Raw genomic sequence first — 27883 nt, 5'->3', positions numbered from 1 at the left:
GAAGCTCCCTGCTTCCTGAATAGGGGCGTACTCTTGGGCAAGGCAGCTTTTTTCCACAGAACGCAATCCCCAGAGATTGGTTCAAGTGTGAACTGTGAGCAGCCAGCACTCATACAACTGGGGGAACAATTATCTGGGTCTTAACAAGGATCCCCAGGCTCAAGTACCCCAGCATCACTACACCTGCTCATTTGGTCTCATTCCTTCACACCTGAGCCATCACACCTGCCTCTGCCCTGCTGAAAAGCTGTCCTTCCTGTCCTACCTCCACCAGCACAGCTAACAAACGGATGCCAGAGGGGACCTGTTCAGTTTTGGGAAACGTAGATCTAAACCCACATTTACCTTGTACATTTCCTGCCCCACATCTGGTATCATCCATTTCTTCAAAGAGCCTGGCTTCTTTTCAGTAATATTCAGGACCACAGTCCAGGAGACGGAGGGCTCATTACTACTGGTTAAGTCATGGTTTCTGGGACTTTTCAGTGGCTGGAGTTAAGAAATATGTTGCTGTTTGGTTTTTTTTTTCCCAGATAAGATACGTCATGAGTTTCATAGTCAGGACTACATAATTTTCTTAACTTCATCAGTTGTCCATCTGTATGCCCCTTCCCCGTTGTCCAAAATGGTGATTCTCACTGACATCAACCTAATTCCTTGTTTGCTTTACTGTACAAACAAAGCCTTACCCGCATAAGATTTCCAGAATAAGAATACCAACACTACATTACTGAAAGAATTTAACTTCTCTTTGCTTTGTTTTATTTGTTTGTTTTGTTTCCCCTTAGGGATTAATGCCCCCTCCCAGGGATATATCACCAAATTAACTGTGTTTTAAACTAGCTTAAAATAATTCCTCTTCATATGTGCCATAAATTCACTTCACAGATTCTTTTGTTTCATTTTGCTTTAATTTTTAGGATTGGGCTTTTTAGTTTAATTTTGTTCTATAATTATGTAAAATATTTAAGTAGTTTCAAAATCAATTCTATAAATTAGGTCGTATAGGCCCCTCAATCTTTTTTCTGCCCTCCCTCATAAATCTAATCTTGTGGTTTATTTTTCAATATCATAGGAAAAGATTAACCAGTGACTTAAGACCTTTCTTGAAATGAATAGTAGCATATTACATGCACATTTCTACACCTGGCTTTTTGTACTCAACAATATATTTGAGAAATCATTTTGAAACAGTCAACACAGGTCTTTTTCATTGGTTTATATAACTGCATTAGACAGTGGATGTACCTGTGTGGATATGTTTCGGTTTGTGTAGATATATGTTAGTTTATTTGATCAGTTCCCTACTGATGGGTATTTGGATTGTTTCTCACTTTATGCTCTCAAAATAGTGCTATGATAAGTAACATAATGAGTGAAACTCTCTTCTCTTTTTTTTTTTTTTTTTGCCAGTATATCTTTGGGAGAGATTCTTATCACTGGAATTGCTAGGTAAAGGGATGTAATTTTGAGATTCCACTTCCAATGCCCACTATGATGGCTAGAATAATAATAATTTTAAGAGAATGATAACAAATTTTTGCGAGGGTGTAGAGAAATTATAACTCATATATTGCTGACAGGAATGGAAAGATGTAAAATCCATCTGTTTTGGATGCACAGTTTGGCATTTCCTCAAAAAGCTAAACACAGAGTTACCATATGACCCAGCAATTCCACTTCTAGGTGTATACTCAAAAGAACTGAAAACATGTTCATACAAAAACCTGAACACAAATGTTCACAGCAACATGACTCGTAATAGTCAAGAAGTAGGAAAAACACCTATGGCCATCAATGGATAAGCAAAATGTTGTATATACCTACAATGTTACTCAGCCATAAAAAAATAAAACACCGATACATGGTAAAACATGGATGACCCTTGAACACATTATGCTAAGAAGCCAGATACAAAAAGCCATATGTTATATGATTCCATTTATATGAAATGTCCAAAATAGACAAATCCGTAGAGACACTAAGTAGATATATGGTTGCCCAGAGATGTGGGAAGGGGGCATAGAAAGTGATGGGTAATGGGCACAGGGTATCTTTTTGCGGTGATGGAAATATTCTGGATTTAGCAAGTGGTGACGGTTGCACAGTCTTGTGAATATACTAAAAACCACCGAATTGTTCACTTTAAAATGGTGATTTTCATGGTAATTAAACTATATCTCAATAAAAAATTTTAAGTTAAAAAAAAAAAAAACTAAAACACCAAGGAGCCTTACACAGACCAGTGATGAAAACGTACTATAAATCCAGGAGTAAAACTCAAACCTCTGTGCCTGGAGGATAGAGAAGAATATTTGAGAAAATTGGGAAAATGGGGGCAGGGGGGAAGCATCTCCCATGCATTGTTGGTGTCAGTAGAAACTGACACATTCATTTAAATAAGCAATTTAGTAGTAATCTATCAAAAAATAATAATAAAACACACACCCTATGATCCAGAATTTCCATTTGTAGGAACTTGAAATCAATGTGTGGCTGGCACAGTTAGCACTCAGTGAATGTTCTTTCCTAATATAAAGGTGATAATCACAGGGAGAGATAATAAATTACACAATAAACTCCTACAGCCAAATTCAGCTCTCACTTCTGCTCCCTTTTGGAAAAATACTGAGACAGTGTTTATACCATAGGGTAGTATGATCATGAAACCTTTCTCTTTTAATCTTTGCAAGCTGCATAAAGTAAAGGAAAGCGAAATTCTCCCCTAAAATATAAGGCCATTTCTAGAAATACTGAGCATATGCTAAAAGCAAAGTTAAAGATGATCATGTAGAGTTCCAGCCGCTTGATAAAAGGGAGATCACGGGGAGGAAAACAGCTTGAGCCTCAGCCAAACACCATGAAGCTACAAAAAAGCCAAGAAATATTTAGAGTGACATATGCATGAAGCCTCCTGAAACTCAGCAATGACTATGCAGCAATTGACAAACTCAATGCTACTGAAAGGCATGCCTAAGTGAACTTCTATCTTTTTTTCCCTTTAATTCTTTCTCCAAATGTTGATTTCCCTTAAATGTGGCATTGCCATGATTTGTAAATACGGTGCTTTGTTCATTGCATTAAGAGTTTAATCAATGCAGAAAAGCCCAGGGAGAGGAACATCATGTCAGTCCACTCCCAATTAACCATTCCAGACCTTTCAGTCCATGAAGACATACCCTGAAGTCAACCAGCCCAAGTGGCAGGGAAAACCTCAAGCGAAGAGAAATAGCTTCTTGAATCCACCCCATAGCCCAAAAGGTGACAAACCTCCAGGATGCTGTTTGCATCAACCCTACTCTGGACCTGATCCTGTGGAAGCATGGAGTGTCCTTCAGCGGCCCCTGCCACTAGCCCCAACATCTCACCCACTCAGCATGGTGAGACATGGTGGGGAGACAGGGATTGTGACATAAGCAAATGGCCTCAGGCTGATACAGGTAAATGCCAACCCAGGAGCTTCCTAGTAGGGACGCCGCCTGTAAAGGTCTCACAACAGCCAACCTCTTGCAACCTCCAAGCCGAGGACTTCATCAGAGGGAGGAGGGACTCCTGCCTGGGAGCCCACAGGATTCTGGTAGAGAAGGCGTCAAGAGCTCTGGGCAGCCGGTAGCCATCATGTAGGCGCCATGGAGACTGCCATGTGTGTTTGCTCTCCATGTTGTACATGGCAGAGATGTTGTCCTCAGCTATGCTCCTGTCTGTGCTGCAAGTTCCTCTTCACCTCAGAGCGGAACTGCACCTGCTTCCCCTGCCCTTACAAAGATGAGCGCAATTGCCAGTGCTGCCACTGCACCTGCTCTGAGAACCCCAACTGCCACTGGTGCTGCTGCTCCTGGGCCAATGACCCCAACTGCAAGTGCTGCTGCACGACCAGCAGCAACCTCCAGTGCTACTACTACGAGAGCCGCTGCTGCCGCAATGCCACCATCACGTTCCACAAGGGCCGCCTCAGGAGCATCCGCACCTCGTAAGTGCCGGGCGCCCGACGGGGCCCTTGCCAGCTGTGGGCTCCATACGTACCCCCGCCCCAAGTCCCTTTCTCCCTCTGAAAAAAGGAGGCCAAGAACTTTGTAGCAATTAAGCCTGTCCTAAACAGCCAGTGACCACATCTAGCCCTGAGTCCCACATCCACGCCCCACCAGCTGTGTGAATAGGCACTGGGCTCTCTCACCTGCACTAAATAGTAGTGGCTAATACTCAGCGTGTAAGCCACTTGCCAGGCACTGTGTGCCCCCCAGCAACCCTCACAGCACGCCCACCACACCAACGAGGAAACGGAGCCTTTGGAAGGTGAAGTTGCCCAGGATCACACAGCTAGTAAGACGCAGCCAGATTTTAAACCCGGAATCTGTGTCTTAACTTAAAAATGTTGCACTGCAAAATGGAGAGTATAGGATCTGTTGTGATTCGGTGGGTTTGGGGATTAACGTATGCACCTTGTAATCTGTTACGGGATTTAAAAATATAAGTTGCCCTTTCTCTTCCTCCTCTGAACTTTTGATACCTTCAACACTTACTGGAAAAGTAGTAACTTCCACAGGCCACTTTTGACCCCCTATATCCTTTATAAGTACCCTGGACCAACTCCTGCCAGCCTTCTCATTCTTCCCACCTGGAAGTCATGCATCTCAGGGTCTCAGTTACTCATGTGGGGCATGAATGCTCTGTGACAAGCAATTGCATATTCTCTTCCTGCTCTGACCAAGGCAGTCCTTTTATGTCACATGTGAGGGGAGTTTGGAGTAGCAAGGGCAGACTTCTTAGAGAAGGAAAGATCACAGCTCAGAACCATAAGAGGAGAGCTTTTGGAGAGGCAGAAAAATGAGATGCAGGTTTGAAGCCTTTCAGTCTGGAAAAACAATTCTGTGAGTAAAGTTTCAGTGAATTCAGGAGAAGGATATGATCCATCTTGCAGTTCAGCACTTAGGAGATGCTTAACAGACACTACTCTCCATTCAGGGAGCTGTTGTGGTGTTTGCATGAGTAGAGGATCCAGGGGTTCTGGATGCAAGTCCAGAGGTTGTCAGGTGCAGAAAGTAGCATCCACATTCCTCTCTCCTGACTCAACGCCCCATTTCCTGCATATCAGCCATGGAGAGTCACTGGCCACAGTTCAACGGAGGAGGGATGACATTGGTGTTGTGGGAAGATGCCTTAGGTCAGTAACTCCCAAACTTTGCTTTACAGGAATCACCTGGGGGTCTTTACAAAGGTCCTCACTGCCAGACATTCTGATTTCATTGGTCTGGGGGATCACCTGGACATCAGAATTGTAAAAGCCACCCCAAGTGATACTAAAATGCAGATGGCCTGGAGGGATCAGAGGGAAGCCAGGAGACTTCCGGGTGACACAGTGAGAACCCAGGTGCTAGGGGAACAGGCCTGAATTGAAGGGAGGGTGCGTACAGAGGAGGAGAGGCCAGATATCTCAGCAAGAAGGCAAGGCTGCTGGGTCTGGTGGCTGTTTGGGCATGGAGCCACAGCCACTGAATGCCCGGGTCCCCGAGCCTGAGGCTTTCGGAGGATAGTCAGAGATGCTATTGCAAGTGTCAGGAGGTGGGCAGTGGGTACACTGAGGCTTGTCTTCCATCTGGCCTCACTCCTGGTTTCTGAATCCCTACCTCCCCCTGCTCCTCATCACCACTTCCTGCTCAACACCTTGCTCATCCAGCCCACTCTGGTCTCAAGTATCTCTTTCTGACTTTCTCATTTCTTTCCCACTTCCTTTTTGACCTCCACCCAAACTCCCTGGGCTGCCTCTCAGCCCTGCTGTTTCTTCTACCAATGTCACCTTCCCTCCCGCTTTATATTACACCATGCCATCTCCCTTTTTATATTACACCATGATTCTCAGAGTCCTACCTTATTGAACTAAAGAGGTTCATCCAGCTACCACATGTACAACTCACTGTCCCTCCAGTGACCCCTTTAGGGCCCAGGCAGGAGACTGAGAAAGCAGAGAGGGAACGGGCTGAGAACATCGAGGCCAGCAGGCCTAGGACCCAGCATCCAAATCCTTAAGGGATGAACTTTCCAGGAGCCTGAGTGCCACAAAAGGCATTCTCTGCCACCACAGGGCCATTCCCATTCAGTATGCTTTGGTAACACCTTTGACTGTCTGGGCTCTGAGACATAGGTCCATGGGGAAGGAGATAGGAGCATATAGGAACCTCAAGAAGTCAGAAGCAGAAGAAAATACAGCCACAATGTCAAGATCAACACCCAAATATCACTAACGTGAACAGAAGAGACAGAATCAGTCACAAATTGTGTATCTGTTTACCTCCATCCCCACAGCTAATTCATTTATTTTCATAAATTGCTTTTGCCCTGATTGTAGCTTCTCAAAATATGCATTTGAATTTTACAAGTATGCTTTTACCTCATCCATGGTTCCTACAATTAAATACATGAAATCCACCTCAGACAAATAAAGAATCAACACACACACACACACACACACACACACACACACACACAAATAATAGAACCATATACTTCTCATGGACGTGACCACTCTTTTCCTCTACTGTGGACATTAGCTGGCCAGTACCAGAGGGGACTAATTGCCGAGGCCACATTTATTGAGTCCTTACTATGTATCAGCAGTTAGTCACTTTATCATGGATTACCTCATGTAGACTTTGTAAAATTCTCATGAAGGAAATAGTATCGTTAGCTTTGACCATTGGATTACAGATGAGAAAAGTGAGAATGGGAGGGATTAAGAAATTTGTCTCAAAGGTGCAGCTCTAAATGGGTACATTCCATCATGAACAATCTGTCCCTAGAGCCTAGACCCTTAACTCTTACCTGTCGGTCTGCTGGTTCTAGGCTTGGTTCTAGGGACTGACCTCCTGGTGTCCTGAGGACACTTTATCCAGCCTCTTCTGTGTTCTACCCTACATACCGTAATACTGATGATGCCAATGCCTGCCAAGCAAGAACATGCTTGTAGGTGGACAAGATTGGATTTACTGAGTCACTGCACCAAGTGAGAACATACACCATGGTGAAGAGTAAGGTGTCTCGGTAAGAAGGCATCTGCAAGTTATTATGAAATTTAGGCTCATTTCAGGTGAGGACGTGGGGGTAAATCTCCTATCAGGTATCTTAATAAAAATCTGGTTTACAAGATGGGAAGGTCACAGGGCACCAAATGCTGCAATCGGTGAAAAAGCAGCAGTCGCTCCCATGAACCAGGATAGGCAAGATCTGGTCGTTTTGTGGTTTGGACGATGTTCTTGTCTTGCCTACGTTCAAACAGGAGGAAGTGGTCTTATTTCTGCTTTGCTCCATCACAGTCCCAGAATGGCTTTGTCGAGTGTTGGTGTTCTGTAACTTTGCTGATGGGCAACAGAGCACTGAGGCCCCACTGATGGTGCCAGACCAGTCTGCCCTGCTTTCTCTTCTTCAAAATTCACAATGTGCAGTCGTTCAGCACTTACTGTGTTCCCGGGACTGCTCTCAGTCAAGCTTTGTAGCTATTAAATGTAGTTTTAGTCCCCTCAAGAAACTATAATGTGACTACTAATTTTATAATGAGGCAAAAGGCAGAGAGAGGTCAATTAACTGCCCTGAGGTCACCCAGCTAAAGGATGTTGGAGGCAGGCTTAGAACCCCAGTGCCCTGACACAGAGCCTGTGCTCCCCACCATCACACTGGCCTGCCTGGCAGTGACCCCCCAGTTCTTCCAGAGGCCAGAAATGGGGTGAGCTCTGGAGCCGGCCTCCTGAAGTCCTCCCGTGTCCGCTTCTCCTTCCAGCTCCAAGACCGCGCTGCGCATCGGCAGCAGCGACACCCAGGTCGATGAGGTGAAGACGATGCCCGCCAACAGCAACCTGGTGCACCATCTCTCGTGCCCCCTGTGTAACCGGCTGCACCTGCACTCGTTCATGCTGCCCTGCAACCACAGCCTGTGCGAGAAGTGCCTGCGGCAGCTGCAGAAGCACGCCGAGGTCACCGAGAACTTCTTCATCCTCGTCTGCCCCGTGTGCAGCCGCTCGCACTGCATGCCCTACAGCCACAAGATGCAGCTGCCCGAGAACTACTTGCGCGGGCGCCTCACCAAGCGCTACATGCAGCAGCACGGCTACCTCAAGTGGCGCTTCGACCGCTCCACCGGGCCCACCCTTTGCCAGGTATGCCGCAGTCGGCGCATCGCCTACAAGCGCTGCATCACGTGCCGCCTCAACCTCTGCAACGACTGCCTCAAGGCCTTCCACTCGGACGTGGCCATGCAGGACCACGTCTTCGTGGACACCAGCTGCGAGGACCAGGACGAGAAGATCTGCATCCACCACCCGTCCAGCCGCATCGTCGAGTACTGCAGCCAGGACAACCAGCTGCTCTGCACCTTCTGCAAGACGGCATTCCACAGCGGCCACGACACCGTCAACCTCATCGACGCCTGCTCCGAGAGGGCGGCCGCCCTCTTCAGCGCCATCGCCAAGTTCAAAGCAGGTCCTGGTCCCCTCCCCTCCCCTGCACAGTCACCCCTAGTTCAGGTACTGATGGGGAGAACGGCTCCAGGCAGTCTACTTGGTGAGAGCCTCCCCCACCTGGTGGGCCAGTCCAAGCACTGGGAAACACTGAGCCAGGCTGCCAGGCACTGGCCTGGTGTGCACGCCGGGCAACCATCACCAGCCTCCTAACCTCCCTGGGCCTTGGCTTTCTCACCTATAAAATGGGCATAGCGGTAGTAACTCCGCTGGGTGATTGTGAGGATTAAATGGGTTATTCTATGTGAAGCAGGCAAAAAAGTATCTGGCACATAGTCAGTGCAGAAAGATTCTATAATCTTGGTTATAATCTTCATGACCTTGGGCCTCATTTCCTCCTTTGGAAAATGATGAGTTTGATCTTCCAGTATCCTGAAGTTCTGTGAGCCTTTCCAAAGGGTTTTGTCACAAAAGTTGAGTATCTTCGGTGTTTTCCCAATTTGCAGAGGGAAAAAATTAAATCGATGTTGAGAATTATTTCAATTTAAAATTTTCCCCGACAGCGTTTTCCCCAAAACTTGCAAACACCAAAGTAAAAAAACTGGTAACAAACACATAATAACAGAAAAACTCAGAAATAGCCAATAACATTCTGGTCAACGGCTGGTTTTTCCTCTGCATGCCTGCTCAAGGTTATTTTATATTGGTTACCTATAAAATAGTACATTTTGGTTAAGGGAAACTGAGCCTAGTTTCCATGCTGGAACCCAGTACAACAATATCTTGCAGGGTTCAGTCAAGAGCCTCATAATTTCTGGGTGTGGATCCACTTGATTAGACATGAGGATCTCCGGCATCCTTTTAGGGCTCTTAGCCCCTGGGAATAGCTTCCTTGAATAGAGGCCTACTTTGCCCAGGCCCTTTACAAGAAGTATGCCTGGTCTCCTCACTCCTCCTGCAGTACAGGAACTGAAATTCCCTCCATGAATAAGACAATGGGGATTCCACGAATTCACTGGCACAAGGCAACTTGTAAATGGCAGACCCAATCTATCTGACTCCAACATCCATGTTAAATCCATAACATTCCTTTGACAACCTTCTCTGTGCTAAACAGCGACCAGAATCTAAAGACTGGAGGACTGGAACACAACAGAAACCACCACCACCACTACCACCCTCACAATCTGTGGTCTATCTCATTTCCTTAAGGACCGGCCTGCATCAAGTGACCAAAGTGCCCCAGATCACCCCAGCCCTTTCCCTTTGTGTCCATGTGTAAATATGCCTGAACATATGAGTGGGAGAGTTTTTCTCTGAGCTGCACATAAAGGTCCTATTGGATGTAGAGATGGGTCAGAGATGGACTTTGCTAACTCCGTCACCTAGGACCTCTCACCAGCATGGGTGTTTCAGGAATACCTTCATTTCTCAATTGCTTATACTAGGAAACATTGTTTGTCGATTGATATTTATTCTGTTTTAGAACCACCATCAGGGAAGTCTCTATATTAAAGAAACTCTATAGGAGCCACATTACCAAGCAAATGGGTAGTCCCACTGGTTCCCAGAGGGTTTCTTAAGGTGGACTCACTGCCTGGGCTCGGCTGGATTCTCTGGGGCCTCAGCATGGGAAGGGGTTGCTGCCTGTAGTCTGCTGTGCCCCCCATGCAACTATAAGAAGCCTGGGCCTTTAACACAGGAGAAACCTAGGATAGTTTTCTCAGAGTCCAGAGCACCTAGAAGCCAGACAATGAAATTCAATTCAATATGAGGGGACATCAGTTCAAATTCCAAAGAGCCCAGCAATTGGAAGGAGACGGGGGTCACCTTCATGGCATATCCATTTATTTATTTACTTATTTTATTTTTTTAATTTACATCCAAATTAGTTAGCATATAGTGAAGCAATGATTTCAGGAGTAGATTCCTTAATGCCCTTACCCATTTAGCCCATCCCCCCCCCAACACCTCCAGTAACCCTCTGTTTGTTCTCCATATTTAAGAGTCTCTTCTGTTTTGTCCCCCTCCCTGTTTTTATATTATTTTTGCTTCCTTTCCCTTATGTTCATCTGTTCTGTGTCTTAAAGTCCTCATATGAGTGAAGTTATATGATGTTTGTCTTTCTCTGACTAATTTCGCTTAGCATAATACCCTCTAGTTCCATCCACATATTTGCAAATGGCAAGATTTCATTCTTTTTGATTGCCAAGTAACACTCATTGTGTACATATATACCACATCTTCTTTATCCATTCATCCATCAGTGGACATGTGGGCTCTCTCCATACTTTGGCTATTGTAGATAGTGCTGCTATAAACATGGGGGTGCATGTGTCCCTTCGAAACAGCATACCTGTATCCCTTGGATAAATACCCAGTAGTGCAATTACTGGGTCCTTAGGTAGTTCTATTTTTTATTTTTTGAAGAACCTCCATACTGTTTTCCAGAGTGGCAGCACCAGCTTTCATTGCCACCAGCAGCGCAAAAGAGATCCTCTTTATCTGCATCCTTGCCAACATCTATTGTTGCCTGAGTTGTTAATGTTAGCCATTCTGACAGGTGTGAGGTGGTATCTCATTGTGGTTTTGATTTGTATTTCCCTGATGATGAGTGAAGTGAAGCATTTTTTCATGTGTCTGTTGGCCATCTGGATGTCTTCTTTGGAGAAGTGTCTGTTCATGTCTTTTGCCCATTTCTTCGCTGGATTATTTGTTCTTTGGGTGTTTAGTTGGTAAGTTCTTTATAGATTTTGGATACTAACCCTTTATCTGATATGTAATTTGCAAATTCTGTCAGTTGCCTTTAGTTTTGCTGGTTATTTCCTTTGCTGTGCAGAACCTTTTTATTTTGATGAGGTCCCAATAGTTCATTTTTGCTTTTGTTTCCCTAGTATGGAATATCCATTTATACGTAGGTAGAGAATTTACCCTGTCCATCCTTTCTGAGGGAACCCCCTCCCCCACCCCTCAAATTTTTTTAATTTAAAAAAATTGTTTTAAATATTTATTTATTTTTGAGAGAGAGAGGGAGAGAAACAGAGCATGAGCGGGGGCCGGGGGGTGGGGGAAGGAGGGCAGAGAAAGAGGGATGCACAGATTCCAAAGCACGATCCAGGCTCTGAGCTGTCAGCACAGAGTCCAATGCAGGACTCGAACTCACACACCATGAGATCATGACCTGAGCTGAAGTCAGACTCTGAACTGACTGAAAGGTGCCTCCACCCCTCAAATTTTTTTAACCAGAGTTCAAACTTGCTTTTAAGGACTCAACTTACTTTGGGGGAAGGTGCCATAAATCTACATTTTAAATAAATCTTCAAGTAATTCAAAATCAGGTGATCTGACAGTACACTGAGAAACTCTGGGTCCTGGAGGAAAGATCTAGTTTGGGTCGATTGAAGCTGTGGTGTCGACCCCCAGGTGCACACTGGAACCCCCTGGAGAGCTTTACTAACTAGGGCCAGCAGCAATGACACCATCCAGGAGCCCGGCAGGCATGCAGAACCTCAGGCCTCACCCATACCGATTTTGTGGGAATCTGCACTTTTAACAAGATCCCCAAAAGATTCCTGGCAGCTGCTAACTGCCTCACCTGGATTCCTGAGCCCCAACTCAGGCCAATTCATAATCTCAGCAAGTGAGGCCAAGAGGAGAGTTTTCTTTAAAGTTCTCCCAGAAGATTCTGGTGCTCACAGACGACTGAGAACCATGACTGGAACAATTAAGAACATAGGCTTTGGACTCAGATAAATAGAATTAGAGACAGGCCTTGGTTTCTCCCATATACTTGCTGTGTGACACTGGACAGTAACTTAATCTCCCTGAGCCTTAGTTTCCTTATCTATCAATAGGAACAATATCTTCCTCATAGGAAGATACATGTAATATATTATAATAGAGAGATATGATCCATAATATGTGAATTATATAGATCTGGCCTATAATATTTAATAAATAATAGCTACTTTTAGTGTATTTCCTGAGAGAGATATGGACTTAACTTTGCTCTAGGACCAGCTCTTGCAAAGCTGCCATATTTGTAAGATGGGAGGAGGGGTGCTTCTGGCCTCCTCTTTCTTTTCTCGTGGTGCTGCCTCTTTCCCCCTCACCTAAGGAATTTTTATGCTACCTCTCGGGACTTTACATAAACTTAATTAATCTCTAATGAAGCAAGGAATTTCCTATGCAAGATTCTTTGGCAGTGAATAACTATTGAATAGCCAAAGAAATTAATGAACAATGTGGAATTTCAGCTGCCATAAGCCACAGTAGGGCTTGCACTGGGGAGGGCGGGAAGCATTTCTCACCTCCTCTGCAATCACCCTGATAGTTTCCTGTTCAGCCCCTGTCTGCATTGCTTCCTCATCCCTTGTGTGCCAGCCTGAGGGAGGAGGTGGGCAGAGGAAATAGCAGCTTCACAAAATAGGCCGGAGAGTAACACTTACCCCAATGATGTCAGAAAACAGGACAGAATGGCTTTCACTCAATAAATACCTTTCTAGCCCTTCTACACACCCTAGTCATAGTGATAACTAAGAGAGCCATGCTCCCTGTTCTCATGGTCTGACAGGACTCCTGGGTTTCTCTTACTCAAATGCACATCATTGTTAAAATGGCCACAACCCACAAAGGTCCAGCTGACTGTGCACCTGGGAATATGTTAAGAACAAAGTACAAAAAAATCTTGGGCACGCCTACTCCTGAGTAAAATCTGATGAGGATTATAGGCCATCAATTCACTACAAAGTTGGCCTATCAAGGGAGGACCTTACCTTTAGACTAGGCCACAGAAGGTTGACATGTCTTCACATCACTGTCACTGCCTGATGCCTAAATCAGTGTAAAGCCAACAAAGGTACTCATTTCAGAGAGATGTACCACATACTCTCAATCATAGCATCCTCTACACTATAGTATCCTTGGATTTATGAGTGTCTTGAGCATCGGTGCCCTCTCATATTCATATCTGTATCCCTAGTACCTTGGAAGGCATGTGACATAGGTATCCAGTAAATGTTTGTTGAATGACTGAGTGAACTTAAAATCCAAAAACCATGTAAGAGGATCCAGAACAAACTGGGTTCTCTTTGAAGTGCAATAGCAGACTCTTTTTTAGAAAGAAATGAGGAAAAGGCAAGAGAGGAAGCCCAGCTGATTTCCTACTGTTGTCTAGGGCTGAGTTTTGGTGAATGAGGCAAGGCAGCATTTAGAAGAAGTCATCAGAAATTTAGTTCTTTCTCTTGCCCCTGCAGAAGCTTAGCTTTCACACAGGGAAAACCAGTCACTTTGAGACATCACCTCTTCTCAAGTCCAACATGCTGACACGTGATGTCTGAAACTCATATCAAGGGTGGCCTTGAACTTTCAATTCCAACCCAGAGCCGCAGGGATTACTATAGCTATAACTATGCCAAGGAAAGAAAGGCTGGGACTCCTGAGGGAAGTATTAGACAAGGAGGTGGCGGTGGGGGGGATCCTGAGGGAGGCCAGATGCATCTCATAAACCTGTTCAGGCCTATTGCAGTTCAACTACAAGGGCCCTCCCTCCCTCTCCACCCACTTTCATGGAATCTGAGGGAATTCCCTGCAGTCAGCTTTGACACCTGGGGAGATGAAAATTTTAACCAAAGTAACTAACCTGGTTGTTTTGCAGTCCGCTATGAGATTGATAATGACCTAATGGAGTTCAACATTTTAAAAAATAGCTTTAAAGCGGACAAGGAGATGAAGCGAAAAGAGATTCGAAATGGATTTCTCAAGCTGCGCAACATTCTACAGGAGAAGGAGAAGTACATCATGGAGCAGATAGAGAATCTAGAGGTGTCCAGGCAGAAGGAGATTGAAAAATACGTGTACGTCACAACCATGAAAGTGAACGAAATGGATGGTCTGATCGCCTATTCCAAGGAAGCACTGAAGGAGACAGGCCAGGTGGCATTCTTGCAGTCGGCCAAAATTCTGGTGGACCAGATCGAGGATGGCATCCAGAGCACTTTTAGGCCTGACCCACAACTCCGGCTACACTCCTTACACTGCATGCCCTTGGACTTCGCTGAGCTCTCCAATGCCATCCACCAGCTCTTCCCCACAGGGCCCAAGAAAGTATGCTCCTCAGGGGAGTCCCTGCCCTCCCCTTATCCCATGCACTCAGAAATGATGATCTCCAGGAAGGTCACTTTCAGCACTCACAGCTTTGGCAACCAGCAGATATACCAGCGAAGTTCCTCCTTGCTGTCCTTCAACACCACCAGTGGTGAGAAGGCCAAAATGGGTCTGGAAGCCTATGGGCGAGCCCAGTCAGCCACACCTGCCAAACCCACAGATGGCCTCTGTACCTACTGGAGCGCAGGGGCAGAAAACCAGCCTGTGCAGAACAGCAGCAGCTTCCACAACTGGTTCTCATTCAATGATGATTCTGTGAAGACCCCAGGCCCAATTGTCATCTACCAGACTCTGGTGTATCCTAGAGCTGCCAAGGTAAGGAAGGCTCTGGGCCCATGAGGAAGGCAGGAGGATGGGCGGTATGGAATGGAGGTGGGTAGTCAGAAAAGGTTGCACTTACCTCTTTGACCTCTGGGGTTCAGTCACTCAAATCTGCTCCTAAATTCCTAAAATCTTAAGTAGCACAATATCGGCTTAAACCAAATAATGTATTTAACTCATAGTCAAAAATCTATCTGAAGGCCCCAACCCCATTTCAAATGCAACCCAATTTGGGAACCAAAGTAATTTGAAGAGACTGCTTGGAGGGTGTAATGTTTCCCAGGGGCAAAGCCTGTAATTGTAGAGAGAACACAGAAAATCCAATTAGAAATATAGGCTCCATTATCTATCAGCAGTGATTCCTCTAAATTGCTACCTTTCCTAAAGAAAGTATTCATACTCTCTATGATTTGGAAAGAATAGAAGGATAATCCCCAATGGAATTCCAATTCTAATCTCATAAGATTCAGTTTCAGAGGGAGGGAGTGTTGATCTCTCACAGACCTCTACAACTGCCATCATCTGACTTCAGGAGACACGACTCCTCCTTGACCCTCTTGACCTAACACGGACAAATAACCATTCCCTTAACATTCCATTCAAATCCAGCTGAACCTAAATCAAACTGTTTATAGAATGTGTTATTAAAGTTCAAGGAAGGAAAAAGATTAACTTGCAATTAGAGATCCTGTTAGAGCATAACTTGCCTCTCTTGGGGTTCCCTACAGGGACATCTCCCAGGCCAGCCCATGGCCTGCTTTCATGTGGCAGAGCCCATCTTTTGCCCTCATAATCTGAAAACATTCCCAAAGACCTTTAGCATCCTTGAAGTCTAAACCATTGGTTCTCAAACATTAATGTGCACCTGGAGGTCTTGTTAACATGCAGATTCTGTTTTAGTGGGTCTCAGGGGGCCCTGAAATTCTGTTTCTAACAACCTTCCAGGTGCTGCTATTGCTGCCAGTCTGCACACCACACTTTACTATCAAGGGTCTAAAAACAAGAAAATGAAAGCCAGACACTGACCAAACTTTACCTTGCTGTTCTCCTGAGACATCATAATCTATGTTTTAGAGTCTATAATCAACAGCAAGAATGACCTTACTCTGAAAAGTAGAATATACCTTCCCATGGGCTATCAGACACAGCAAAGTATCTCTACCCTTCATATAAGAGACACCTACAACTGAGTAACCAAACCTTCATTTCCAAATGATACCAGATCAGCAAAGCCTCCAGTGTATGTGACATTAGCTCAGTGATGGCATTAGGTCTCTCCATGCAACTTAGACCTGGGAGATTGGCAGTTTCTCGCTCTGGTGATGTCTGCCCCATAATTGGGCTTGGAAAATAGTCACCCCAGCCACTGGTTAGTGGTCCCTGCAAGAGCCCAAGAAAGGGGCCTAGGAAAGTCAAGTCATTGCCTGTCAAGAGAGGACACCTAAATCTACTGCCAAATAGTGGTATTTGATGTGAAGATATCAGTGATCCCTATTAGGATCATGGAATGGAAATCATACAGGAATCCTAGTGTTTAGTGATGCCGAAGATGAAATCTGTGCTGACTTCTCTCTCAAATGATGGTTGACTAATAGCCCACTTTAGGCTTTTGGCATAGAAAAGATTCTCAAAGTTAGTCTTATAACTTGTCAAATGCGTATCTTAAAAATCCTAAGGATTTTTTCCTAAAAACTCAATTTTATTTCTAGAAAACTTTCCCAGAGAAATGATTAAAAATTCAGGTGAAGATTCATGCCCCCAAAGTCCTCATTGCATCATTATTTATTGGAGTGTAAAATTAGAAACAACCTAAATGTTCGACTACTGAAAGATTAAAATATAAAAAATGAAAGGAAGCAGGAATCAAAGCAATATAATCCAAACTGTATGCATTTCTGTATTTGTGAATGTTCTAAAATTGGAAGGAAATGAATTTTGAACTGAATTTTGGGATTATAAGTGATGTTTATTTTTGTCCCTTGTATTTTTTCTGCATTTTCCAAGTCTTTTATAATGAGTATGTTTGTTTTGATACTCAGAAAAAATAAGTTAATTTTTACTGACAAGTTATACAAATTTATAAAAAGTTTTAAAAGTATAAATATATAAAAATAACTACAAATTAATTATAAATTCACAAAACTTTATGCACTTAGGAGTAATTTTAAATTAACTTTATAAACATAATAACATTTAAATTTGTTAAAGCTTAAAGAATACAATATCTGTTTAGAAATATAATCATTTCAAAATATTTATGTGCCAGACACAATCTGCTAATTGATATTTGTTAATATATCTCTTTCCGAAAGCTGATATATTATGTTTTGAGTGTGAATATATATTCTTCATGCCTTGGGTAAGCCATTGCACCTCTCTGGTACTCTACTTCCTTGTGTGTAAAATACAGGCTTGGAACAGATACACTTTTCATTGTCTAGTAGTCTGTGGTTCTATGGGAATTTGCTAAATGTAACCTTTCTGAGCCTCAACTGTAAAATAGGATAATAAAATCTCCCTTCCAGGGAGTTGTGATGACTAGGTGAATTAGGCAATGTCTGACACAGAATCTGACGCATAGAAGGTATTCAATAAATGGCAGCTACCTTGGTAAATGGTGTCAAGAGAACAATGGTCACTGCCATGTTGACTGATGGTAACAGAACCCAGAGGAGCATTCTTCTGTTCTTGAAATGCATTATGAGCATCATGTCAGGTCTTATCAGGTAGCCTTTCAAGACTGCTGCACATAGTCCACATTGAAGTCCTCAGCAGCTAGAGGGGATGGGGTCAGCTTAAATCCGCCCCACTGATACTTAATGACACAAATCTTTACGGGAAAGAAAACTGAATGGTGTATATTAGTACCACACCCATATGTTCATTGCTTCATAGGTTTATTGGACATGCCCAACAGAAGATGTGGACTCTTTTGAGATGGAATTTTATGAACTCGTTACTACCCCTCCTAACAATGTACAGACAGAGCTCTGTGGGCAAATTCAGGATATAATGCAGCAGAATCTGGAGCTGCACAACCTGACCCCCAACACTGAGTATCTGTTTAAAGTTAGAGCCATCAACAATAATGGTCCTGGACAATGGAGTGACATCTGCAAGGTACTGTGCACATTTTTTTTCTCAGACTTTCTTTGTAAGCTCTGGATGCAGCTCTGTCAGGATGATCACAAGATCACAGAACCCACAGTGTGACTGCCCCCTCTAATCCCAGAAAACTTGTTAACTCAGAGTCAAACAGAGGGCTGCTGGCCTCAACCAACTTGGCAAATGAGGCCTAAGAATTGTTAGTTCAGTTTGATTCAAAAAGCATTTGGGCCAGGCATTCTGTTAGGATGTAGAGATTCTGAGGAAAATAAGGCATAATCCTTACCTTCAAGGAGCTCAGAGTCTATTAAACAAATAATTGTGGTATGAGAAGGACAAAAAAAGAGTTCATTGTTAATCCCAGTGGTGATTCAAAGCAAGCGTAGGGTGCCAGATTTAACAGACATAAATAGAGGGCACATACAACAAATAATTTTTAATGTAAGTATGTCCCATGCAATATTTTATTTGTTGTTTATCTGAAAGTCAAGGAGTAACCACTGAGCATGTCAGAATGGTATCCCCCAGAAAGAGGGACATGATTATTCCTATCTTTCTTTGTGATTCGAAGCTGACTCTTCTTTATATCTCTGGGGGATATACATTCATGAGTATAATTTTATTGATACTCAAAGGAGAAAAGGAAGAAAAATACCAAGAGCTATCGTACTGTAGAACCATAATGATGTTCTTTGGGATACCAGTAGATTATGGTAGACCAGTAGATTATGGCTTAATCAGGAATTCTTTAGAGGAAAGACAGTAAGTTCATTCATTTCAGCTTCTGAAAAGGGAAATGTATGGTACAGAGAAAGAGGAGTCTCATGAGACCACTTCCAGCCAGGACAAACATCTAATCCTCAAGGGAACTAGAAAGCCATCAGTTTCTCTCCCTTCCTCTGTCCATCTCTCTGTCGCTGTCTCTGTCTCTCTGTCCTCCCTCTGCCCACACTTCCACGTCTGCTTCTGTTTGAATCTGCACCACTTTCAGCTAGTTTGTAGTATTTCCTCCCCTAAATTCAGCTTGCTTGTGGCTTTGGATTGTCCTGGCCCAACTTCTGTGTGACCAACACAGTCTAACTAGCAACCCTCCCTTTGTCTCAGGTCAAATGTTTGCAGAAGAGAATCTGATTGGTTGCTACTTCTAGTGATGAGGGAAGCACAAGGTAGGGTGGGGGCAGGATTATGCTGTAGGTCATTGTACCAGTAGCAAATCAGCTGAAGGCAGAGGCTCTCTAGTCCATCTGGACTGCTTCTGGAGCCAGCACCCACATGAACCCCTTCCCACTCTCATGGAGGCCAGATACTCACCTGGGCAGGAGGCAGAAGGAGAGAGTCGGCCTGCCTGCTCCTCTCACTCTACCCCAGCCAGCTACCCTGTCAATTGCCCAATTCTTGTTGCCACCCTTCTTTCCCAAGCATGGAACACCCACAGCTGCTACCATATTTTGCAGCATGTCCTTTCGACTATGGATTTTTTCCTTCATCTAATTCCATCTGCCTTCTCATTTTTTAGAAATTCCCCAGACATGTCTTGCCCATGAAAGGCACTCAGTGCTGTTACTAATATTTTTAAATGTATCTCCTGTCATTTTTACATGCTAGGCACAAGGACAGGGAGTGGAGAGACTGAAGTGTGTCGGCCCATCTTAAGTAGATGTTTTGTCCTCCCTCTTAAGCTCTGAACTCCCTGAGAACAAACTTCACATCTAATTCATCTCTCTTTCTCCCACAATGCTTACCACAGCAATGTGCATATCACAGGTTCTTAATGGTTATTGAATGAATACATGACTGAAAATGTGATCAAACAAATGAATATATGAATGAATGTCTAAATTAAAGAGTGAAGAAATAAATGGATGAATAAAATTAATAATTACAAAGTACCATAAGATGCCCAAAAGCTAAGTGTTTTATGCAATCAGTCAAGAAGTAACATTCCCCCTAAAATTGTGTTTATGCGATTAATTTGTACTCCCTATATGCGAAGGAAACTCATTCCAGTTTCTTTGCTTTTTAACACAATTTCTAAATGAGCAGAGCACTAATTAATGAGGTTTTCTGGAAGCTTCATTTTTATCTGACTTGCAGAGCTGCAATATAGATTTTTCCTTCAGAAGTAATTCTTCCTCCCTCTTTGTGATTATATTAGCATTCTAGGGGAAACACTGGTTTCCTTAACATTTGTCATGATTTGCATAAGTAAAGGCTTCAATAGCAAATGAAAATAAGATGGTGTGTTTGAATGACATTTATAAAGCTTCATAAAAGTAATGACTTCAGTTCTTTCCCATAAAATCGAAATACTTTTCCTTTGGCATCGGTCCTACGCAGGTATTCCTGAAAGGTTTCATTTAAAATGCTGTAATGAGGTAGCAGAATCATTTCTTATCCAAAATACAATATTTCCATCATACATACTTTTGAAAAGGAAGCGAAATAACACCTTTCATATTTGATTTTCATAGTCTGTGACTTGCTGATTTTTTTAAGGGATTTTATTTGAAGTATAATATACAAAGCATGAAAATTAACGTGAATGCATTTTAAAGGCCGACTTATTTATTGAAGGCCGACTCCCTGTCAGATACTGTGTATTCGTTACCACTGATCATGCCAACCACTGGAGGTGGGGAATTATTGCCTCTATTTTACAGATGAGGAAACTTAGGCTCAAGAGGGAAAGTGCTCTCATGTAACTGAAGAAAGAGTTGAGTGGGAACTCAGTTCTCATCCAAGGCTGGAGCTCTTTGTTCTCCTGCACCACAGATTCAGCTAAATCTGGGCCAGTGGGCCCCACCCTGGGGACCTGGCACCTCATTCTGGGAGAATATTGTCAAAGCCAACAGCTGTGAGAGCAGGAGTTTTTTTCTGAGAGGCAAGATTGAGCATTGGACTTGACCTGGTGTGCCATGGCCCAAGGCCCAACTCCACTAGGCTGTAAGCCCAAGGTGGACAGGTGCCTTGCTGGCCTTCCTCACTCCTCTCGGCCCACAACCTTCAGCCAAGAGCCTCTTACATCCAAGAGCCTGATAGTTTTGAAGGAATGAAGAAATGTGTTTTTAGGCAAGTCATATATCCTTTATCCTCAGTTTCTCTTCCTGTAATCCACAGGGTACCTCCTGACCACCATCCACATTTCTGAAAAGAGCCTCCTTACTTTGTCTCCCTCTGACTTCAAATCTCTGCTAACTTCCAGGAAGTCTTCCCATGACAACCCTAACTTTCTATCTGTGCATTGGTTTCCCATTGCCACCATAACAAATCAGCAGCTTAAGCAATACAAACTTACTTATTATCTTACAATTCTAGAGATCAGAACTTCAAAATGGGTGTCACCCAGTAAAATCAAGGTGTGAGCAGGGCTGTGTTCCTTCTGAAGACTTGGAAAAGTTTATTTTCTTGCCTTCTCCAGCTGCTAGCAGCAGCCCACATTCCTGGGCTCATGGCCCCTTCCTGCATTTTCCAAAGTAGCAACATCAGGTTGAGTCCTTCTTACACCTTCATCTCTCTGGCTCTCTTCTGGCTCCCTCTTTCTTTGAAGGACTCTTGTGATAACATTGGACCAACCTGATGATTCAGCATAATCTCTGTCTTAAAGCCAGCTGACTAGGAACTTTAATTCCCCTTTACTGTGACACATAACACATCCACATGTTCCCAAGATCACAACGTGGATATCTTTGGGGGCCAAAATTCTGCCTACCGCAGTCTATAAACCAGATATCCCCAGCTACATCACATGTGGAGGTAAAAATTCAGGCCTAACAATAGTCACAAACTGCTACTTTTCTGGGCTTTTCCTGATTACCTCTTCAGGAAATGCACCCATTCCTGCCTCCACTCATCCCCGCAAATTCCTCCCCAGTCTGTATTGGGGGTCACCTCTGGTGTCTCCCATGTGCTCAGGAAACAGCCCTGCCAACTACTCTCAGTCTCTGCAGTGCTGACCCCTTCCTGCCCAGGCTGGAACTCTAGGCACAGAGCCAGGCTGCCTGGCCTTCCTGGGCATCTTACCTGGGTTTCATGAAATCCCCCTACTGGTTTTACCTCTGTCTCTACTTCAGACCTCCTGTCCAAGCTGAGATATGCATCTTCAGGAGGTGGGGTTGCAGGGCAATCTGAGAGACCAACACTATCCCACACTATCATACACTCAGAATAACTGCCCCAAACCTACCTCACCCACCCACATACTCACAGCCACCCCCTGCCCTGAAATGAGAGAAAAATGGTTTGCACTCCCTATCTCCTTAGGATTTATTCTTTTCCAAATTGCTGCTTGATCCTTCATGCAAATAGAGAATCCTATCACCTGCTCTCTACTTGCTCTGCAGAAAGACATGAACCCTGGAGTGAGGATAATTTAGATCAAGCTGGACCTATTACTTTTAACTTCATACACAGAGGGTTGAATTAATCATACACTTCAGTTCATGGTCCATTTTCAACAATGGCCTATGCAAGGCCCTTTTCTTGTCTATGTATGTATTCCCTTCTTCAGCCATTCCTTCCCAGACATCCATTCTAATACGTTTCATGTGTATCTTATTGCTTTTATGAGTTCTTACATGGTATGTATTGTTTTGAATGTGCTGGTAATTTGCACAAATAGTGTTGTGCTACTTAACCCTACTTTGTTTCTCACCTTTTCTCCCAGAACACTGTGTTTTTTATGCTGTAGCAATGTAGTTATACACATTTAGTCCCTTACTCCTAATCCGGCCTCATCTTTCACAATGTGCATTTGGGCACCATATTTCACCTGTTCACTTAGCCAAGACAGACACCCAGATGATCTCCAGTAATGATGCAGTGAACAGCCTCATTCGTGGCACTTTGTGGGCAGGATAGGGGTATGAGAATTTCTCTGGAACATTGTATTTGTTTGCTAGGACTGCTAAAATGCTACAGGTTGGCTGGCTTACACAACAGAAATTTAGTTTCTCACAGTTCTGGAAACCAGAAGTCCAAAATCATGATGTTGGCAGGTCTGGTTTCTTCTGAGGCCTCTCTCCTTGGCTGGAGACACTTGCCTTTTCCCTGAGTCCCTCACATGGCCTTTTCTCTATGCCAGTGCACCTTTGGCAGGTCTCTGTGTGTCCACATTTCCTCCTTTTATAAGGACACCAGTCAGATTGAATTAGGGCCCTCCCTAATGACCCCATTTTAACGTAATCACTTCTTTAAAGGGCCTCTCTCCAAATACAGTTGACCCTTGAACAACATAGGTTTGAACTGTGTGGGTTTACTTATACACTGACTTTTTACAGTACAGTACTATATTTTCTCTTCCTTATGATTTTAATAACATTTTATTTTACTATCTTACTTTATAGTAAGAATACAGTGTATAATAAATACATAAAATATGTTAATTGACCATGTTAATGGACCAATTGACCAAGTCATCAGTATGGCTTCTGGTCAGCAGTAGGCTAATAATAGTTAAGTTCTGGGGGAGTCAAAAGTTATACATGGATCTTTGACTGCATGGGGGTCAGTGCCCCTAAGCCCTGCATTGTTCAATGGTCAACTATACAGGCACATTCTGAAGTACTTGGTGTAGGACTTCAACATATGAATTTTGGGAGGACATAATTCAGCCCTTATTAGAATATACCATGAGTGAAATTGCCGGATCACAGAGTATGTGCATACTTGATTTAAATGTGTGCATGAATGTGTCCATAAGGAATGACTGAGGGACTCTATAGCCTAAGCCCCACCTGTATGTGGCATGGTCCAGCTTTCTACTATTTTGTTAATCCAATGGGTACAAAATGCGATAATCTCCTTACTGTTTGAAATTTCATTTCACATGCTTGTTAGTTTTCAGGATTTCCTCTTCTGTAAATAGCCTGCTAAATATCTTTCACCCATTTTTCTATTGCATTTGTTCTTTTTCTAGGTGATTTGCAGTATGTTCTTAAATATTCCAGATAATGCTTTTAGACATTGCTAATATCTTCTCTGTTCTGACATTTGCCTATTAACTTTGTTCATAGTGTATTTCATGAAACAACAGAAAACTTCCATTTTGATATGACTGAAGTCATCAATTGTTTTTTTCTTCTGGTTTGACCTTTTGAAGTTTTATTTAAGAAAGTCCTCCCATAGGCTTAGTTCACAAAGATAATCTTCCTCATATTCTTTTATTATTCTTTTATTAACTTTCACTTTACCTGTCAAACTTAGGACTTTAATCCATCCAGAGCCCACCTTTGTGTGTAGTGCCAGGTAATGATGCACATTTTTGACTGTCTAGTGAGGCAGTTTTTCCAATAGCATCTACCAAGCAATGTCTTTTCCATTAGTATATGGTAAATGTGCCACTGCGATCTTATATTAAAGTGCCATATATTCAAAAGTTGTCTCTGAGCTCTCTATAGTCTCCTGTTGGTCTATTTGTCTGTTTTTATGTCAATACGACACTGGTTTTATTGTTTAACCTTAGCTCTCTGCTTTGTCTTGATGAACTGCTAAGGTAAGTCTACCCATTACCCTTCTTTCTATTTTAAGGTTTATTTATCTAATCATAGGAATTTGTTCCTTCATATAAATTTTGGAGTGAGTAAATTGAATTCCTAAAAAAAAAAAAAAAAATCCAGATAGAATTTGATTAGGATAGCATTGAGTCTCTAAGTTAATTTGGAGACATTTGATATTTTTGTAATAGGTCTGACATTTATTAAATCATCTTCAATGTGCTTTACTAGGGCTTTTAAATTCTTCTCATAGAGGTACTATATGTTCCTGGTTAACCAGATAGTTGACACACTTTGTAGATATTATGAATGTTATCTTATATTTGATTATATTTTCTAATGTATTGCTGGTTTAGAATAAAAGCCATTGGTGTTTGGAGGTTAATCTTGATTCTAGAAATCCTGATAAACTCTCTTATTATTCTGAGAGTCTATCTGTTGATTTTGCTTGCTTTTCCAGGCTATGGTCCTATCATTTATGAATAATGATAGTTATATCTCTTTCTCACAATCCTTGAACCTCTATTTCTTTTCTTTCCCTATACCTTTGGCCAGGGCCATGAATCCTACAGAAAATAGAGGCTGAAATACTTGATATCCTTGTCTTATTCCTAATCTTAATGTTTCTCCATTGAGTTATGATGATTTTTAATTTAGTTTTTGTGGTGTATAATTCTCATTGAGTTAAGGAAATTTCCTTCCACTTCTGAATTGCTGAGAGCTTGTACAACCTTATGCAATTTTTTTGTATTATTTGAGACAATCATATGATTCTTCTCCTTTAGGCATTAATGAAATGAATTACATTGATTTTCTGATGTTAATCTTGACTTGCATTCATGGAATTAACCCCATGTGATCATGCTGTGATTATTTAATATACTTGGTTTTACTTAGCTCATATTTTATTTTGGATTATTGTATCTATGATCATAAGTGAACTAGCCCTATAATGTCTTGCCTATATTGTTTTTATCTGGCTCCAGAATCAATATCTTATTAGCTTAATAAAATGAGGTAGGAAGCTTTTGCTCTTTTCCTGCTTTCTAGAACAAACTTTTCTTAAAAGTTTCTTAGAATTCATTTGGAAAACCATCTGAGCATTTTGGGTAAGGAAGGGGATGTCAATTATTTCAATTACTTCAGTATCTCATAGACTGTTCTCTGTTTCTTTTATCCTTTTTCATATGATCCCCTTGTTCATAGACACGCCCCAATCCTTACTGCTCCATCCACACATCACACATGATCTTTGTCTCTGGAGACCCTGACTATGACAAAATTCAACTCCCCTATGTTGTATGAGTCAATTCCCAACTCTGCCACAACACTGTTATTCCTTCATTATCACCCACCCCCATTGCTCAGTTTCTTTAACACTATTTTTATTACCCTTACCAGGGCTGTCTCTTTGTGTTATCTCAATTTTTATCCAGCAATGGGTAACATAAAGACTTACTAGCTTTGTATATAGGGACATTGTACAAACATCGCTCTTTGCCACCCAAACCACACCTCCACCCCATCTGCCCTGTGAGTCCTGATTCATCTAGACAGAGCCTACTGATCCAGTGGGCTCTCATTCCTGGATCTCAGCCTCACTCCCTAACCGCCTCTTCAGTCAATGTGTACAGGGAAGGAACGGGAATGCTGCCAGACCAGAGGCATGGAGAAACCTAGCACCTTCAAAGAAAAGCAGGGAGATCCACGTGTAAAGCTGAGTCGGTTAGACTTGTAAGAAACTTGCTCAGTGCAGTCTCCCCTTTCCAGGTAGTTCTGACCACTCACTGCGATCACAGACAGTGTGAACCATCAGAGGGAGGCAACTGGCAGATATACATATTGTGGTTCTATTCACCTTTCATCCACTTCTCTAAGAAGCTTCTCTTTACCATAGCCAATGTTGGGATTACAGAGATGAAAGATGGTCACTTCCCCCACACCCCAGTCAGAATGCTCAGTCTGTTAAGAGTCAAACACATTTGATGGAATTTACAAATGATAAGAGCTATGACAGAAGCAATCTCCAGGGGCTGGGGGTCACCTGGAGAGCTATTCTATGGTGAAGCCCACCTGGGGTCACAGCATGCAGTTAAATGAGGTGCCTTTTAAGGAAATGGAACCTGGTCTGTGAAATCCCAGTCTCACCACATATTAGGTATGTGACTTTAGAAAAGTGAGAAGTTACCCAGTCCTTCTGAGCCTCAGTTTCCTCTCACTCATACAGTGGGGTCAGTGGCACCTGCTTCATGAAGACTTAATGAGATGTTGTGTGTAGGGTCTGGTGCACAGCAGTGGCCAAGCTCCTGGAAGCTGCTGTTTCCCTTGTGACTGGTGCCATGGTTCTCTGCTTCTGATTGCAGGTGGTAACCCCAGATGGGCATGGGAAGAACCGAGCTAAGTGGGGCCTGCTGAAGAACATCCAGACTGCCCTCCAGAAGCGCTTCTGAGCTCCTCGCAGAGCAGGAAGCAACCTCAGCAATGTACCACAGATAGACATATATACACACATACATACGTATTTTTCTCAACACATGCTTCAGTGAGGCTATCACTGTAGGCAATGTTCCCAGGACCTCTGAGTCTTCTAAGAGCTAATAAAAGGAAATGCCTGATGTCATGGCTTGCTGTTTGCTGATTACTTTGAAACTAAGATGGAAAACAGTCCTCAAGTCTCTATGCCTCCAGTAGCTCTGAGCCTAACCCTTGGCTCAGAATTCGGTGGTGTTGTGTACATGGCAGCCACCGGGCCTCGGGGTGGTAAAAGGGGTGGTCTTTTTGCAGTCAGTTCCTGTGGGTATACATTCTGACCCTAGTCTAACTAGATTTTAGTGTTTGAGCAAGTCAATGATTGATGAGAAGCTCATTACCTCACCCTGTTGTCTATTTCAACAATAAGCAGCCAACATTGTTAGAATGCTCTTCCTAACTATGGAGTCTGGACTTGCCTTCCCATAACTTTCCCCATGCTCTGAAGCTTGCCCCTGACCCATAAAAGAATGAGAGCACTCCCTCCCCTCCACACTTCTGCTGGTCCCCAGAGCAAAGAACAGTAGAATGCTTGGTTGGAGGCTCCTCTATGGTCCTTGAAAGCAAGGTAAGAAAGAATGGCAGAGTCACAAGTCAGCTCCAGCCTGTCAGAACTTGCCCTGGCCCTTCAGACAATAAGAGGCCCCCAGGGTCTCTTGACTGACAAGGCCCTATCTGCCTAGAATGACCTTCTCCTGAACCCCACCTCATTTCTGCTGGTAAAACACCACCAATCTTTAAAGACCCAGTTCAACCATTTCTGGGAAGCCTTTGCTGATTTTCTAGGTAGGGATGACACCTCCTTCCTCCCCTGGATCCTCACTACAC

General features: G+C 43.2%; 1 protein-coding gene and 1 long non-coding RNA gene across 5 annotated transcripts in view; one reads left to right on the top strand and one right to left on the bottom strand.

Moving 5' to 3' along the window:
- Window positions 1–14010, bottom strand: part of LOC106985012 (uncharacterized) — a 29740-nt gene extending 15730 nt beyond the window's left edge. The window contains exons 1-4 of one of the 4 annotated variants that reach the window (XR_008297968.1): window positions 3271–4900; window positions 2449–2866; window positions 2261–2294; window positions 346–489 (exon numbers count right to left, since the gene is read on the bottom strand). This is a non-coding gene — a long non-coding RNA (uncharacterized LOC106985012). Of the gene's footprint in view, window positions 1–345; window positions 490–2260; window positions 2295–2448; window positions 2867–3270; window positions 4901–13219 lie in introns of those variants that run through there. The other 3 variants (XR_008297967.1, XR_008297969.1, XR_001431810.3) reach the window with 3 other exon arrangements.
- Window positions 3400–27134, top strand: TRIM42 (tripartite motif containing 42). The gene is made up of 5 exons (XM_015083235.3): window positions 3400–3970; window positions 7769–8466; window positions 14101–14924; window positions 17826–18050; window positions 26890–27134. The coding sequence occupies exons 1-5, from the start codon at window positions 3630–3632 to the stop codon at window positions 26974–26976; spliced, it is 2175 nt and encodes a 724-aa protein (XP_014938721.3). The 5' UTR covers window positions 3400–3629; the 3' UTR covers window positions 26977–27134.
- The last annotated feature ends 749 nt before the right edge of the window (window positions 27135–27883 follow it).

The sequence above is a fragment of the Acinonyx jubatus genome, chromosome C2 (assembly GCF_027475565.1).
Source record: "Acinonyx jubatus isolate Ajub_Pintada_27869175 chromosome C2, VMU_Ajub_asm_v1.0, whole genome shotgun sequence".
Classification (NCBI taxonomy): Eukaryota; Metazoa; Chordata; class Mammalia; order Carnivora; family Felidae; genus Acinonyx; species Acinonyx jubatus.
Note: the sequence above shows the minus strand (reverse complement) of the source record. Positions and strands in the feature narration are given on the sequence as shown.

Bases quoted from the DNA above. Each gene is read 5' to 3' on its own strand.
- TRIM42 (XM_015083235.3), top strand. From the start codon at position 3,630: ATGGAGACTGCCATGTGTGTTTGCTCTCCATGTTGTACATGGCAGAGA. The intron at 8,467-14,100 runs GTCCTGGTCCCC...GTTGTTTTGCAG, and splicing joins CATCGCCAAGTTCAAAGCAG to TCCGCTATGAGATTGATAAT. The intron at 18,051-26,889 runs GTACTGTGCACA...TTCTGATTGCAG, and splicing joins AATGGAGTGACATCTGCAAG to GTGGTAACCCCAGATGGGCA.